The sequence below is a fragment of the Rhinatrema bivittatum genome, chromosome 3, assembly GCF_901001135.1.
Source record: "Rhinatrema bivittatum chromosome 3, aRhiBiv1.1, whole genome shotgun sequence".
NCBI lineage: Eukaryota > Metazoa > Chordata > Amphibia > Gymnophiona > Rhinatrematidae > Rhinatrema > Rhinatrema bivittatum.
The window spans coordinates 65,940,069-65,956,566 of record NC_042617.1 but is presented as its reverse complement, the minus strand read 5'-3'; the positions used below and the strand labels follow the sequence as shown (position 1 = coordinate 65,956,566).

Sequence of the window (16,498 nt, the reverse complement as noted above, 5' to 3'; positions counted from 1 at the left end):
TTCCGTAATACCGACAGACCCACCAGAAAACAACACCTAGCAATGCTACACACCCCTTCCCCCAATCTCACTAAGCATTGCTCCACCAAAGACCGGGCATTCTCCCTGGCAGGGCCCACCCTTTGGAACAAACTACCCTCCTCCCTTCGCCAAGAACCTTGCCCGAAAAAATTCAAGCAAAACCTGAAGACCTGGCTCTTCAAGCAGACATATACATGACTACACACACGCACTCACTGCATCACTACAAAGCTCCCTCCGCCATCCCCCCCCCCTGCCACGGTTCAGCCCCCCTTTTGCTTTTTCCCTTAATTAACTCACTTCTTTTGTTGCGACGCAATGTTAATTGCCTTGTTAATTGTTATTGTTTAATTTATTCCTCTAATTCGCCCTACCCCTACTCCCTACCCTCCCCCCCCCCCCCCCCCATTTTCAGTTCTATGTTCTCTGTAAAGCTTGTTGCTGCATTTTGTTCATTGTCATCGGTTTTTGTTTATTGAATCGGTTTTTTACTCTTTCGAATAATAGAAAGACTAGGGGGCACTCCATGAAGTTAGCATGTGGTACATTTAAAACTAATCGGAGAAAGTTCTTTTTCACTCAACGCATGATTAAACTCTGGAATTTGTTGCCAGAGGATGTGGTTAGTGCAGTTAGTATAGCTGTGTTTAAAAAAGGATTGGATAAGTTCTTGGAGGAGAAGTCCATTACCTGCTATTAATTAAGTTGACTTAGAAAATAGCCACTGCTATTACTAGCAATGGTAACATGGAATAGACTTAGGGGTAGATTTTAAAAGAAGCGCGATCAGCCTACTTTTGCTTGCGCATCAGACTCAAGCAAAAGTACGCTGGATTTTAGTAGATACGCGCGGAGCCGCGCGTATCCACTAAAATCCTGGATCGGCGCGCGCAAGGCTATCGATTTTGTATAGCCTGCGCGCGCCGAGCCGCGCTGCCTCCCCCCGTTCCCTCCAAGGCCGCTCCGAAATTGGAGCGGCCTTGGAGGGAACTTTCCTTTGCCCTCCCCTCACCTTCCCCTCCCTTCCCCTACCTAACCCACCCGCCCGGCCCTGTCTACACCCCCCGCTTACCTTTGTCGGGGGATTTACGCCTCCCGGAGGGAGACGTAAATCCCCGCGCGCCAGCGGGCCTGCTGCGCGCCGGGCCGCGACCTGGGGGCGGGTACGGAGGGCGCGGCCACGCCCCCGGGCCGTAGCCACGCCCCGTACCCGCCCCCAAAACGCTGCCGACACGCCCCCGGAACGCCGCGACGACCGGGCCCGCCCCCCGACACGCCCCCGACACGCCCCCCTCCGAGAACCCCGGGACTTACGCGAGTCCCGGGGCTCTGCGCGCGCCGGGAGGCCTATGTAAAATAGGCTTCCCGGCGCGCAGGGCCCTGCTCGCCTAAATCCGCCCGGTTTTGGGCGGATTTAGGCGAGCAGGGCTCTGAAAATCTACCCCTTAGTTTTTGGGTACTTGCCAGGTTCATATGGCCTGGATTGGCCACTGTTGGAAACAGGATGCTGGGCTTAATGGACCCTTGGTCTGACCCGTATGGCATATTCTTATGTTCTTATGTCAACCGATGAGATGTTCCCAACGATCATCGGTATACAAAAACTGCTAAATAAATAAATAAATAAAATAGAGAGAATGTTTCCCCAGAAAATAAATCAAAGGAATCATTATTGAATTTGACAGCTATAATAGAAGCTACTTTAGAAACAACTATTACTACTAGATCAGTATTGCATATTACCTTTGCTTTTGCATCTGATAGAGATGCAGTATTCCACCTCTACATGAGAAGGAGAATGGAAAATTTCCATGGGGGAAAAGTTTGGATATACCCCAATTTCTCTAGGTTAACACAGGCAAGGAGGAGGAAATTCCTGACATTTAAATCTGAAGTAGAGAATATGGGGGGTAAAATGATTTTGAAGTTCCCATGCAGGTGCGAGATTACGCATCAAAATCAGAAATGTGTATTCTTTGAAATCTCACAATTACATAATTTTCTCGATTCTCATCCCCAAGAGGCTTTAGCTTTAGGATCCGAGGCAAAGTAAATGAGATTCTAGGTGCAATCTTAGGTTTTCAGTTGTTTTGGGGAATTCTTCATATTTTCCTGTAACCGCTTATGTTGGTTTTCCTTTCTTGGGGTTTTTCTTCTAATTTTATACAGATATGTAATATGTTACTGTGTGTTATCACAATAATTATTCTTGTTTATAGAGTTTGAAATATCTGTATTCCATATTATTATTTTCTTCATGTATTTCATAAGCATAAATTAAAAATTAAAAATATATATATATATATATATATATATATATATATCAATGTAGTTGTAAATGAAGGTCAAGGTGCCAGAATCCCAACATTGGTTCCAGTTGATCTGGAAGAAAAAGGAGAAAGGACTGGGCCAAAAAATCTCCACAGAACTTGGCTTGTGCTAGTACTGTTAATAATTAAATTAAGATCGTGGATCGTGCTTTATGCTTCACAGTTCCTAGCTTTGAAGTTGTAGAATTATAGCCTCAGAATTTCATATAGTGTTTGCAGGGGCAGACTGGCCTATCGGGGCTTGCCCTGGTGGACCAGTCAGGCCAGTAACGTAGTTGCGGGACTAACTTGTGCAGGCTTCCTGCAGTCAGGGCATCATTAGCACTGGGCATTAGGGATGTGAATCGTTTTTCAACGATTAAAATTATCGTCCGATAATGTTAATATCGTCTTAAATCGTTATAGAACACGATACAATAGAAATTCTAACGATTTATCGTTAAAAATCGTTAAATCGTGTTAGTGCGCACTAACTCGAGTTAGTGCGCACTAACTGAAAATGATACAAATTGACACTTTCCAGGTCACTGAAGGTCAGTTAGGAATGAATATGTATTCCTATTGGCTGGCTGCCCTCTTATCTATTGATTTTACCAAGGTTCACACTGAGGTGATGGTTGGGGGGATGGGAAATGGAACTGGAAACTCACGAACACCAACAGAAAATGATACAAATTGTTGACACTTCCCAGGTCAGTAAAGGTCACTTAGGAATGAATATGTATTCCTATTGGCTGGCTGTGCTCTTATCTATTGATGTTCCCACTGAGGTAATGGTTGGGGGGATGTGAAATGGAAACAGTTGGAAGCTTGACAAAAAAAGTAATGTGATGATCATCACTCATGTACTAGAACTTGTTTGTTTATTATTTTTGTTAGCAGGCATGTGAAATGCTAGTGCATGTTGAATTTGCCAATCACTGTGCATTTTAGAAAGGTGGTCCTGGCTGGAACTACACAGTTCAAATATATGTGGTAATTGATTGTTGGTAAGTGTATTTTTTAAGTAGCCACACTGGCCACCAGATCACGGATCATGGAGAGCTGCATCCCTGCTCCCAGCCAGTCTGGGGCTGCCTGTCCCAGTCATCCATGGAGGGCTGCAGCCCTGCTCCCAGCCAGTCTGGGGCTGCCTGTCCCTGTAATCCATGCAGCGCTGCATCCCTGCTCCCAGCCAGTCTGGGGCTGCCTGTCCCAGTAATCCATGCAGAGCTGCTTCCCTGCTCCCATCCAGTTTGGGGCTGCCTGTCCCAGTCATCCATGCAGAGCTGTATCCCTGCTCCCAGCCAGTCTGGGGCTGTCTGTCCCTGTAATCCATGCAGAGCTGCATCCCTGCTCCCAGCCAGTCTGGGGCTGCCTGTCCCTGTAATCCATGCAGAGCTGCATCCCTACTCCCAGCCAGTCTGGGGCTGCCTGTCCCAGTCATCCATGCAGAGCTGCATCCCTGCTCCCAGCCAGTCTGGGGCTGCCTGTCCCTGTAATCCATGCAGAGCTGCATCCCTGCTCCCAGCCAGTCTGGGGCTGCCTGTCCCTGTAATCCATGCAGAGCTGCAGCCCTGCTCCCAGCCAGTCTGGGGCTGCCTGTCCCTGTAATCCATGCAGCGCTGCATCCCTGCTCCCAGCCAGTCTGGGGCTGCCTGTCCCAGTCATCCATGCAGAGCTGTATCCCTGCTCCCAGCCAGTCTGGGGCTGTCTGTCCCTGTAATCCATGCAGAGCTGCATCCCTGCTCCCAGCCAGTCTGGGGCTGTCTGTCCCTGTAATCCATGTAGAGCTGCATCCCTGCTCCCAGCCAGTCTGGGGCTGCCTGTCCCAGTAATCCATGCAGAGCTGCATCCCTGCTCCCAGCCAGTCTGGGGCTGCCTGTCCCTGTAATCCATGCAGAGCTGCATCCCTACTCCCAGCCAGTCTGGGGCTGCCTGTCCCAGTAATCCATGCAGAGCTGCTTCCCTGCTCCCATCCAGTCTGGGGCTGCCTGTCCCAGTCATCCATGCAGAGCTGTATCCCTGCTCCCAGCCAGTCTGGGGCTGTCTGTCCCTGTAATCCATGCAGAGCTGCATCCCTGCTCCCAGCCAGTCTGGGGCTGCCTGTCCCAGTAATCCATGCAGAGCTGCATCCCTGCTCCCAGCCAGTCTGGGGCTGCCTGTCCCAGTAATCCATGCAGAGCTGCTTCCCTGCTCCCATCCAGTCTGGGGCTGCCTGTCCCAGTCATCCATGCAGAGCTGTATCCCTGCTCCCAGACAGTCTGGGGCTGCCTGTCCCTGTAATCCATGCAGAGCTGCATCCCTGCTCCCAGCCAGTCTGGGGCTGCCTGTCCCAGTAATCCATGCAGAGCTGCATCCCTGCTCCCAGCCAGTCTGGGGCTGCCTGTCCCTGTAATCCATGCAGAGCTGCATCCCTACTCCCAGCCAGTCTGGGGCTGCCTGTCCCAGTAATCCATGCAGAGCTGCTTCCCTGCTCCCATCCAGTCTGGGGCTGCCTGTCCCAGTCATCCATGCAGAGCTGTATCCCTGCTCCCAGCCAGTCTGGGGCTGTCTGTCCCTGTCATCCATGCAGAGCTGTATCCCTGCTCCCAGCCAGTCTGAGGCTGTCTGTCCCTGTAATCCATGCAGAGCTGCATCCCTGCTCCGAGCCAGTCTGGGGCTGCCTGTCCCTGTAATCCATGCAGAGCTGCATCCCTACTCCCAGCCAGTCTGGGGCTGTCTGTCCCTGTAATCCATGCAGAGCTGCTTCCCTGCTCCCATCCAGTCTGGGGCTGTCTGTCCCTGTCATCCATGCAGAGCTGTATCCCTGCTCCCAGCCAGTCTGGGGCTGTCTGACTCTGTAATCCATGCAGAGCTGCATCCCTGCTCCCAGCCAGTCTGGGGCTGTCTGTCCCTGTAATCCATGCAGAGCTGCATCCCTGCTCCCAGCCAGTCTGGGGCTGCCTGTCCCAGTAATCCATGCAGAGCTGCATCCCTGCTCCCAGCCAGTCTGGGGCTGCCTGTCCCTGTAATCCATGCAGAGCTGCATCCCTACTCCCAGCCAGTCTGGGGCTGCCTGTCCCAGTAATCCATGCAGAGCTGCTTCCCTGCTCCCATCCAGTCTGGGGCTGCCTGTCCCAGTCATCCATGCAGAGCTGTATCCCTGCTTCCAGCCAGTCTGGGGCTGTCTGTCCCTGTCATCCATACAGAGCTGTATCCCTGCTCCCAGCCAGTCTGGGGCTGTCTGTCCCTGTAATCCATGCAGAGCTGCATCCCTGCTCCCAGCCAGTCTGGGGCTGCCTGTCCCAGTAATCCATGCAGAGCTGCATCCCTGCTCCCAGCCAGTCTGGAGATCACAACACTCCTGGTATTAATAGGGATAGGGCACTGTGTGCAGGAAGATCACAACACTCCTGGTATTGATAGGGATAGGGCACTGTGTGCAGGAAGATCACAACACCCCTGGTATCAGGGTTAGTGCACTGTGTACAGGAAGATCACAACACTCCTGGTATTAATAGTGATAGGGCACTGTGTGTACATGAAGATCACAACACCCCTGGTGCCAGGGTTAGGGCACTGTGTGCAGGAAGATCACAACACCACTGGTATCAGGGTTAGGGCACTGTGTTCAGGAAGATCACAACACCACTGGTATCAGGGTTAGGGCACTGTGTGCAGGAAGATCACAACACCCCTGGTATCAGGGTTAGGGCACTGTGTGCAGGAAGATCACAACACTCCTGGTATTAATAGGGATAGGGCACTGTGTGCAGGAAGATCACAACACCCCTGGTGCCAGGGTTAGGGCACTGTGTGCAGGAAGATCACAACACCACTGGTATCAGGGTTAGGGCACTGTGTGCAGGAAGATCACAACACCCCTGGTGCCAGGGTTAGGGCACTGTGTGCAGGAAGATCACAACACTCCTGGTATTAATAGGGATAGGGCACTGGGTGCATGAAGATCACAACACCCCTGGTGCCAGGGTTAGGGCACTGTGTGCAGGAAGATCACAACACTCCTGGTATTAATAGGGATAGGGCACTGTGTGTACATGGAGATCACAACACCCCTGGTGCCAGGGTTAGGGCACTGTGTGCAGGAAGATCACAACACTCCTGGTATTAATAGGGATAGGGCACTGTGTGTACATGGAGATCACAACACCCCTGGTGCCAGGGTTAGGGCACTGTGTGCAGGAATATCACAACACTCCTGGTATTAATAGGGATAGGGCACTGTGTGTACATGGAGATCACAACACCCCTGGTGCCAGGGTTAGGGCACTGTGTGCAGGAAGATCACAACACTCCTGGTATTAATAGGGATAGGGCACTGGGTGCATGAAGATCACAACACCCCTGGTGCCAGGGTTAGGGCACTGTGTGCAGGAAGATCACAACACTCCTGGTATTAATAGGGATAGGGCACTGTGTGTACATGGAGATCACAACACCCCTGGTGCCAGGGTTAGGGCACTGTGTGCAGGAGGATCACAACACCCCTGGTATCAGGGTTAGGGCACAAGTTCTAGTCACATTGACTGATCACATTACTTTTTTTGTCAAGCTACCAACTGTTTCCATTTCCCATCCCCCATATACTGTCAGTGGGAACCTTGGTAACATGAATAAATAAGAGGGCAGCCAATAGGAATACATATTCATTCCTAAACTGACCTTAACTGACCTGAAAAGTGTCAAATTGTGTCAATTTCTGTTAGTGCGCACTAACTGGGAGTTAGTGCGCACTAACTCCCATTAGTGCCCACTAATCGGAAAAAACGATTTTTAACGATTTTTCAACGAAATAATCGTGCCAAACACAATTTTCTTCTCCTGCCACACGATTTCAATCGTTAAGACGATATGGCACACGATTCACATCCCTACTGGGCATAGCTCCCGCCTATCTATTTTTAAACCCCAGTTTAGCCCCAACAATTCCTCATTGCTCTGCTCCAGATTGCTCCACTAGGTCCCTCCTCCCTGTGGCCCAAAGAGAAGGCTGTTATGTCTGCTGGGCCCGCGCAGCAGCTGAATTGCCTAGGTCTGTGCAGCCAAATAGAGAAGGCTGCTGTCAGCTAGGCTATGCAGCGGAAGAAAGGAGGCTGCTATCAGCCGAGTCACATGGCAGAAAAGAAGAGGCCACTGTCAGCCAGGCCGCACGGCCTTCTCTTTTCCGCTTCATGGCCCAGCTGACAGAGGCCTCTTATCTTCAACTGCGCAGCCTAGCTGACAGCAGCCTCTTCTCTTTAGCCATGCCGCTGAAATGAAGAGGCCCCTGTCAGCTGGGGCACGAAGTGGTAAAGAGAAGGCTGATGACTGTGGGGCTGCGGGATGGAAAAGAGGCTGTTGCTGGTAGCTGTGCCATTTAAGAGATACTTGCACCCATAGGGCTGCATGGCCAAAAGATGCTCTTGTGCATTTGAACTGTGTGGCAAGGAGGCTGTTGTGTCAGTGGGGCCACACAACTGAAGAAAGAAGGCAGATGCTACCTGAACCCTGTATGTTCCTTGGAAAGAGAGAGAGTGAGTATGTATATGAATAAATAGAATGTAATACAGCATGTGTATGTGTGTGTTAGAGAAGTTGCACAAGCCCAAGGAGCAGGCTTCTGTTGTTGGTATGTTCCAGGGAGAGAGAAGCAAGTGTTTTTGTGTGTGTATGTGAGAGAGAGAGCATATATATGTGAGATGGAATATGTATGTTTGTGTAAGAGAGCATATGTGTGAGCAAATAGCATGTAGGTGAACATGTACTGGAGCATGGGTACATGTGAACAAATAACATGTAAGACTGCATATTGGTGTGTTGTCTGAGAGAGAAGCTGTGCAGGCCCAAGGAGGCCTCTGTTTGTATGTTCTGAGGAGAAAGAGTATATGCATGAAAAAATATGTGTGCGCATATATATGTGTGAGAGAGGCATATGTGTGTGTATATGAGAGAGAGAGAGAACGTGTGTGAGGATGTGTGAGTAAGCGTATGTATGTGTGTGTGTGTGTGTTTTGGAGAATATGGATATATGACAGAGAGAGGAGAAAGTTGTACCACTCCATCCCTTAACTAATCCATGGCAATCTCAGGGAAACTAGAAATAAAAAGTTCCCAAGTATGGAGAACAGAGGATTTTTTTATCCTTATTAGTTTTAATAATTGGGTCTTATTTGATGTCTTCTGTTTTTAAATATTTTATTTATTTATTTGGTTTATATTCTGCTTTTAAAGGTATTTGGGAATAATTTTAAATAAATTAATTATTGGGTATTCTTTTCATCAGCTGTTTTGAAATTGTTATTCTTTTTATGATTATGGTTTTACTATTATGATTGATGGTTTATATATCTTGATATTATTGTTTGATGTTTAATGAGGAATGGTGATGTTTCTGTTTTTCCAATATTGCACTGCATACAGAGTCTGTCTTGTTACGGTTTCCAATTTAGTTTTTGTCTGCATGTTTCTAGTTATACTTTATTGTCTCTTTATTCTGTATTTGGTGTGTGTCTGCCTGTGTTCTGCATGTGACTGAGGCGAGGTATTTTGCTAGCATATAGTTTCTGTGTAAGGATCTATAACAGCTTGGTTTGTTCTGTTTTCCTAATATCAGGTGTATTGGTGTTTTAGAGCCTGGTTTAATATTTGAAGTGTTGCCTTTTCATAGGGAGGGTTGTTACTGTTCGAGTGCTGGCAGTTAGTGCTGTTTTTGTATAGGAGGTTTACTATTTTGTAATTGTTTTCTTAAAGCTTTCTGAGGGCCGACATGCTTTACAATAGTCCAAATACCATCTGACTGCCGGTGTCTTTTTTGCAGTTTTCTGATGTGTACCACAGCAGTGCATGTAAATAATACACATTTCAAGTGATATGTTTACCTTAGAACACTGAATATTCTTTTTCATGCAAAATCTGTTAATATGCATATTTTTTTAATTATTTGTGGGAAAGGTGGGACCAGGAATGTGTGCAAGGCTGTAAGGTTCACCTAATATCTTTGCACCAGTCTGGCCTCAGTGGCTCCACAAGAGAAAGCAGGATTCCATCTGGAGCTATGCTATGTTTGGGTTAGTGACTCTCCCCAGTCTTGTCCAGTGCTTAATGTTCTCTTTTTATAAGCCCAGGAAACAGTATGGGTCATTTCTGGTTCCATCTCCCCTGGAGTCGGTAGACAGAGCAAAGCTTGGGGAACCATAAAAGTCGCAGACTGTGTAGCCTGCAGTCAATGGGAATGCACTAGTATGGTGGGAGGGTTGCAAAGAAGTGGAAGCAAGCTACAGTCATAGGAAGGAAAGGGGCAAGCCAGGAGGAAGTGCCTATGCAGTACTGGGGAGGCTTCTGTCTGAGGTGACTGGACTGAGCTCTGAGAGAAGCAGCTGGCTGTGGAACCAGTGATAATGGGATTGGGAAAGGGAGGGGGCTGCTGCAGAATGGGGTAAGGGCTGGCAGCAAGCAAGAACTTTACACCACTATGCAGCGGTGCTGGACTGGGGGCACTCACTGTGCGAGCACATAAGCAGCAGTACAACAGTAGCGTTTTGTGTGTCTATTTCAGAGAGACACACACACACACACCCATACATACTTTGTCTGTGAGAGACAGTGTGGGTATGGCTATCTTTGTCTCTGACACAGACACACACACACACTCACTCTCTCTGAAAAAAAAGTATGTGTCTTTGTGGGTGTTACGTGTGTATGTGCGATAAAGTTTCTGCAGTCTAAAAACTCTGTGACTGAGCGTGTGGGTGTCTGACACTGGTTGGCAGTGTCATTACTTGCAACTGGCTCAAGAGCCAGACCAGAATCCAGAATATATCTCTGTAAGAGATATAAGCAAATGTGTAGGGGGCCCAATCAATTTACTTGGATGGAACAGGGGCTACAGCTCCATTCACTCCGGTCTAGAATGTGTTCAACTTCTTAGTTATTTAGGAAAGATGACGTTTATTTTGGAGATATTTTGGCTCAATTCTTCCAGGTTCCAGGGTTGACTTAGCATGCTTGTGGGAGCTGTTGATCCACATGCTGCAGGGAAAGTGCAGGAGGGTGTCAGATGCCCCATGGGCCGGTTTTGAAAAAATGCTCGGGGCCAATATTTTTCTGCAATCCACCCCGAAATGTTTGCATGATTTAGTACTATAGTAAGGATGCATTGAAAACTCCTGTGACCTTTATTGCAATCAGGTAGGCATTCACGTATACTAGGATTCCATGGTACCCTATGCTATTACTTAACAGTAGGGTGAATACATTACATAATGCACGCAGTATTTTCTGATGTCCAGAACTATACCTGGCTGTTTCTTTAATAAATAAGATTCCCTGGTGCCCAGTCATTGCTTTTTAAAAGTTTATTGTATGATCTTTAGTATTGTTTTGTGAACTTACCAAGAGAGAGACTTTTCTGTGATCATATGTGTCCTCCAAGTAGCAAAACAGTGTGATAAGGCAGTGACCAGGGCTAGAGGCATACGTGAGGGCATATGGAGAGGCGTAATCGGTAGAAAAAAGAGATGGTAAGTGCACTTCTTGTTGGTGAGACCTCACCTAGAATATTGTGTCCAATTTGAGTCCTTAACTCTAAAAATCCATAGACAAAATGGTTCAGGATCTACACCAAAAACATATGAGATTAAATTTAAAGGCTTAAATATGTATACCTTAGAGCAGGGGTTCCCAACCTTTTTGGGAGTATGGACCCCTTTTTAATTTCCAAAAATTTAATGGTCTCCCATCTGCTTCTGTTTCATTTTTACATGTGAAAATGCCACATGGAAAACTGATTAATGTAATAAATAATAATATTCATTCCAGAATCATTTGTAATGTATAAAAATTAATATTAAATAAAGAATGGTTTCTGATATAAACTCTGCTCTCCCTCCTGCCTTCCCCCCATGGCCTCTTCATGAGTGCTAATCCCCTGCATCATCCTACTCCCCAAGTGCCTTCTCACCTTCCCTGCTTCAATCCGTCCATGGCCCCTTCCTAAGTGCTCTCCATCCTGCCCTCCTCCCCACAGCCACTTCATGAGTACTGTCCCATTTGCAATCCTTTCTATCTCCTTTCCTCCCACCCCTCATGGTCCCTTAAGTACCTTTCCTCCTGCCCTGCTTCCCTTCACCCATGGATCTTTCTCCAGTTTTCTCCTTCCTGCCCTCCTCCATGACTCCCTTCCTGAGTGCCTTTCCTCCTACTTTTCTTCCTCCCACCTGTAGCTCCTTCCCAAATGTTTTCCCTTCTGTCCTCTTCCCCTTATGGTAGCTTGAGTGGTAGGCGGCTTGATAACAACCAGAGGAAACAGGAGGCAGACTCTGACTGTTCCTTAAGTGCACTTTATTTACAGTGAAACAAACTAAAAAATAAATATAGCAGCACACCTTCACTTCAGGAGCCACATTAAACGAAATGGCTCACCTTCAGGCATTGCACAGTCCTTTAAACATAAGATGTCCTTGCATATGGTAGCTCTCCCTCTCTGCTTCCTGTGGTCTCTCTAACCCTCCTGGGCCCTGCCACCTTAACCCAAGCTAAAGGGAACTCCCCTGGACCAGAATCCTTTGTGGTGTTGGTCCTTAAGGAGGCCTGGGCCAGATACCTGTGGCTGATCCTTTAAGGTAGTTTTAGGGAGTTTCTTATAGACTCCCTCACCCCCCTGATACCTCTTCTCTGATCCTCTTCCTCTTGCCTTCCTCCCTCTCAAGGCCCTTTTCTGAGTGCTTTAACTTCTGTATTCCTTCTTCCCTCTTTCCCTCTCCCCATGGCACCTTCCTAAATGCCTTTTCTCATGCCCTGCTTGCCCATACCCATGGCCCCTTTCTGAGTGTTCTCCCCACTACCCTATCCTTTTTGTGTGTGTGTGTATGTGTGTGTCTCTCTCTCTGCTCTTTCCTGAGTGCTGGACCTCTGGCCTCCCCCTCAAGACCATATTACTTAGTACAGCTTCTCTCCCTCATTGTCAAGCCAGCAGGGAATCCAGAGCACATGCAGCAGTGGCCAGAAATGCCTCTGCTTGCCCCTCCTCTGGTCATGTGGAGCAGAGGTTGTTGAAGATATTGGTGGCAGCACATTTCCTTTCTTCCTCTTGACACGGTTTCAGGTTCCTTGGGGTGAAAATCAACTACATTCTTTGGCTTCTCCTCTTTGCACCAGTTTGAGTTCCTTGAAGCTGCAATCTTTCTCACCTCCTCAGAGGTGATGTCAGCCTGTTCTTTGTCTCATCACTTGTCATTTACTGGCTTATCTTCTGGTGGCCCCCTGTGACAGTATCATGGACTCCAGGTTCAGAACCATTGCCTTAGAAGAGAGGATTGACAGGGGGATATGATACTTGATAGAGAGATTCAAATACCTCAAAGATATAAAAAATGCACAACAAGAAAACTTTCAGAGGAAAAAATGTTACTAAGGTAGAAAGCATGGAGTTGAGAGTTGGCAATGTTTAGAAGAAGAGGTCATGATATGAGGCTCCAAGAGGTAGACTCAGGCGCAACATCAGAATATATTTCTTCACAGAATGGATGATGGATGCAAGGAATGACATCCCAAAAGAAGTTGTGAAGATAAAGAGTAATGGAATTCAAGAATGCATGGAATAAGATCAGATGATCCTTACTTCCAAAGAAGAGAGAGGAAAGCCAGAAATGAATTGTGATCTATGGTATTGTAGCAGGAATGGAATTGTGTGTTATTGATGTGCTCTCTCCTCCATGTCGGCGGGGTAATTTTTCAGAATTATTAGTCTGTAAGGAACAAAGTGGATTTTTTCATTGAATAGTTTAGCCCCTACAGGTTTAAACAATGAAATAGAGTGGGGTGTATTTATAGTCATCTGTCAGGTCCGCTTGGTTTCTGATTGGCGCTGTTTTCGTGCCTTCTCTCAGCATTAAAGGGCTCCATGTTGTACTACCTCAGTGCACTCCCAGTTAATCTGTGCACCGAAGTTGATTAAGGTATGTTTGAATTGTGAACTTTTAATTGAGCAGTTTTCCATCATATTTCTTATGGTCCCACACATTTAATTTTCTTTTGTTATAGATTTTTGAATTCATTGCTGTCCCGACCGACGCAGCTTCACGGCGAAACACAGGACCGTGTCGGGGGACTGTTTAAAAACCTGCTGATATGTAATGTCTGAATCGTGGAGTTGCCGTACTAACTAAAGACTTATTACACTAACTTTGATTTGAAGTGTGGATTCTTTACCTAGCCTCACTGCACTATTCCCTTGGATTGATAATTTATTACGTGCAGTAACTCTGCTGCTGTTTGTGGACTGTTTAAAAATGCCATTTTGGAAGCCCAAAGAAATTGTATACCATGCATTAAAAAAAAAAAATCAAAGAAAAATTAAATGACTGCCAAAGTGGTTAAATGATGCTTTGAAAGAAGCCATTAAAAGCAAAAAGGCATCTTTTAAAAATGGAAAGCAAGTTCAAATGAAGTAAATAGGAAAGAGCAGAAACACTGGCAAGCTAGATGTAAACATTAATAAGACAGGCCAAGAGAGATTTGAAAAGACGCTTGTTGTTATAGGCAAAAACCAAAATCTGTTTCCAAATACATAAAAAATAAGATGACTATGAGGGAGTCAGTTGGACCACTAGGAGACCAGGGGGTAAAAAAGGATGACAAGGCCATAATAGAAAAACTAAAAGATTTCTTTGCTTTAGTCTTTACTGAAGAGAACGTTGGGAGAATACTCACACCAGAATGAAATGGATGATTCATAAAAACTGAAGCAAATCAGCATGAAACTAGAAGATGTATTAGAGCAAAAGAGCAAACTGATAAACTAATGTCAGGTTAGGGCATGCCAAGATACAAGTCACAGTTCCAAGGCAAAACTGTCAGGTTGTTTGCCACAGTATATGAAACACCGGTATCTTCTCATTCAAGGCAGTTTTATTCATAACATAAAAAGTATCAGGTTCTTTTCACCTTCATTAATTGGAACATATTTTACAATATAACAGCGGATTCACAGTCCAATCCAAGTCATAATAATTCAGTGAGCTTTTAGATTCAGATAGGATTACTTCACAGGTTCTCTGATACAGATAGGAATACTTGACTGTACTCTGGTTGAGACAAGGTTATGGATTTTCTGGACCTGGGATCCACAGCACAAAGCACAGCTCTTAAGTCCTCAAGTTGCTGGGAACACTGGATTATAAATCAAATAAATACATTCATAAATTAATATCTCCAATGATTAAGGACCTTCATTTTCAGTTGTTTATTTTTCCCAGGAATTTATCAGGGTTTATTATGAAGACAAAAACAGGAGAAAATCTGTGAAAAATAGGACTCATTATTTTTCTGGGAAAATAGTTTATTTTGGTGGACAAAAGTCAGGACAATAAAACAATATTAAACAGATTCTCCCACTCGCCCACTCAGCAGCATCCCTATCTCTACCCCCATCCCCTGTCTAGCATGCCCATTTTCCTACCCACACTTCTGAGAATCTCCCTTTTCCCGTCTCCATCGCAGCAGCATTCAACCTTACCAGTGGTGGCTCCAGACTTCTCTTTCCTGTGGCAGGACGCTTACTGAGCTCCCATGCTCTGTTGCCCTGCCCTGCTGTAGGGCGGGGCCAGGGAGTTTGCCAGGGAGTACTTCTGGTTCACATGGTCCTCTTCGAATACTGCAGACACTTTGGCTGCCTGAGGGGAGGAGAGATGTGAAACTTGAAACGCCACATCAGCGATCCTAGAGAGCAAGCACTTTCGCTAGTGTGGGTGGTACTTAAAACGCTGCAGGTGCTTTGGCCCGAACTTGCTGGCGGCCTTGAGACACTGCAAGCTGCACTTTAATCAGCCTAAAATTAGGGAGAAAATCAGCTTAAACTGATAGTCACTTTTGGTAAAATCCAGGAATTTATGGGTAAAAATCGATTTAAACTGCAAACGAAGGACCCTACTAATGATCCCTTATGAACCCCCAAGGAACAATCCGAGTCTTCAGGGGCAGAGTTGCAAGTCCAGGATGAAAGCAGATATACAAACCTTCTCCAACTTGCTTGGCTGCTAATAAACAAACACATGCTGTGACTCACAAGCAGAGCACAAGCCCTCCAAAAGGGTAAACCCCAGTTCAGGACCAAACCTGGCTCTTTTTTTCCTTTACATCACCCCCACTCCTAGGGATGACTTCTGGGCACTCAAAAATAAAAACAATGGGATCTAGGGTCAACCACCCAAGACTGTGACCCTCACAAGACGGGCTTGGAATACAAACATGATCTTTGTCCAGTATATACAGTTACATTGCCTGGAACAGGAGTCCCTTCTCGGCAAATATAGACATCAATGAAAGGCACAAAGGCAAAGTGTGGCTTGGAGTCGAGGGCAAGTTCCCAGTTGGCATCACTACTAGCTGCAGTGCCCACCTCTGACATGTGATCTGGCGCAGCTTCAGTGTTGGCTAAGACAGCAAGCTGTGCGGGCCTGGAGTCTGGATATGGAGTTGGAGCAGGGTCCAGCATTACCAGTATAGTTTCAGGACCGCATGAGTTACCCCCCGTAGGCATGGGGTCTGACACAGCTTCAGCACTGGCTTCTGGGATGGGTCAAGCTGGACAGGTACAGGATCAGGAACAAAGTCCAACACAGAATCAGGAGTAGGAATGAATTCAGGGTCAGAAAACGGTCTGACATAGCATCAGAAGTAATATCCTGCATGGAATCTGGACTCAAAGCAGGTTGGTGGTCTAGCACAGAGACAGGAGCTGTCTCAAGGTCTGGCTTGGAGTTTGGAATCAGGAGCAGGCTTATTCAGCATAGCTTTAGCACTGACTGGATTATCTCCTCAGGCATAGAGTCCAACACAGTTTCAGCACACCCCTATCAGTGTAGGATTTGGGGCATCAGCTCAGGATGGCTCTGGCTTTACCTTTATAGAAGCACCCTTTAGCTGAACTGCCAGGTGGCCCAATAACTTCCCAATGATTTGGGTTGCCTGTTCTGTAAAAGCCAAACTAACAGACATCCCTCCAGAATTACAGGTGCCAGGTACATGGGAACAGGAATATAAGCCCAGGCTTCCAGATTGCATCTGGGATTCAAGCAAGAACAGGGTCTGGGATCTTGGAGTAAAACATTTTACACTAGCGCATGGAGCTTAGCAATGACTTGGAGCAAGGCAAGACACTGGATCTAAAACATCGAAAATCTCTCGCT

The 16,498-nt window shown here is 46.7% G+C and overlaps 1 protein-coding gene across 3 annotated transcripts in view; it reads left to right on the top strand.

The window, feature by feature from the left end:
* Positions 1–16,498, top strand: part of THADA (THADA armadillo repeat containing) — an 828,919-nt gene that overhangs the window by 755,127 nt on the left and 57,294 nt on the right. Inside the window, exon 37 of one of the 3 annotated variants that reach the window (XM_029593323.1) lies at positions 13,353–13,599. The exons of the other annotated variants lie outside the window; for them this stretch is intronic. Coding sequence (XP_029449183.1) covers positions 13,353–13,360 — 8 coding nt within the window. The 3' untranslated portion in view covers positions 13,361–13,599. Of the gene's footprint in view, positions 1–13,352; positions 13,600–16,498 lie in introns of those variants that run through there. 3 annotated transcript variants of the gene reach the window in all.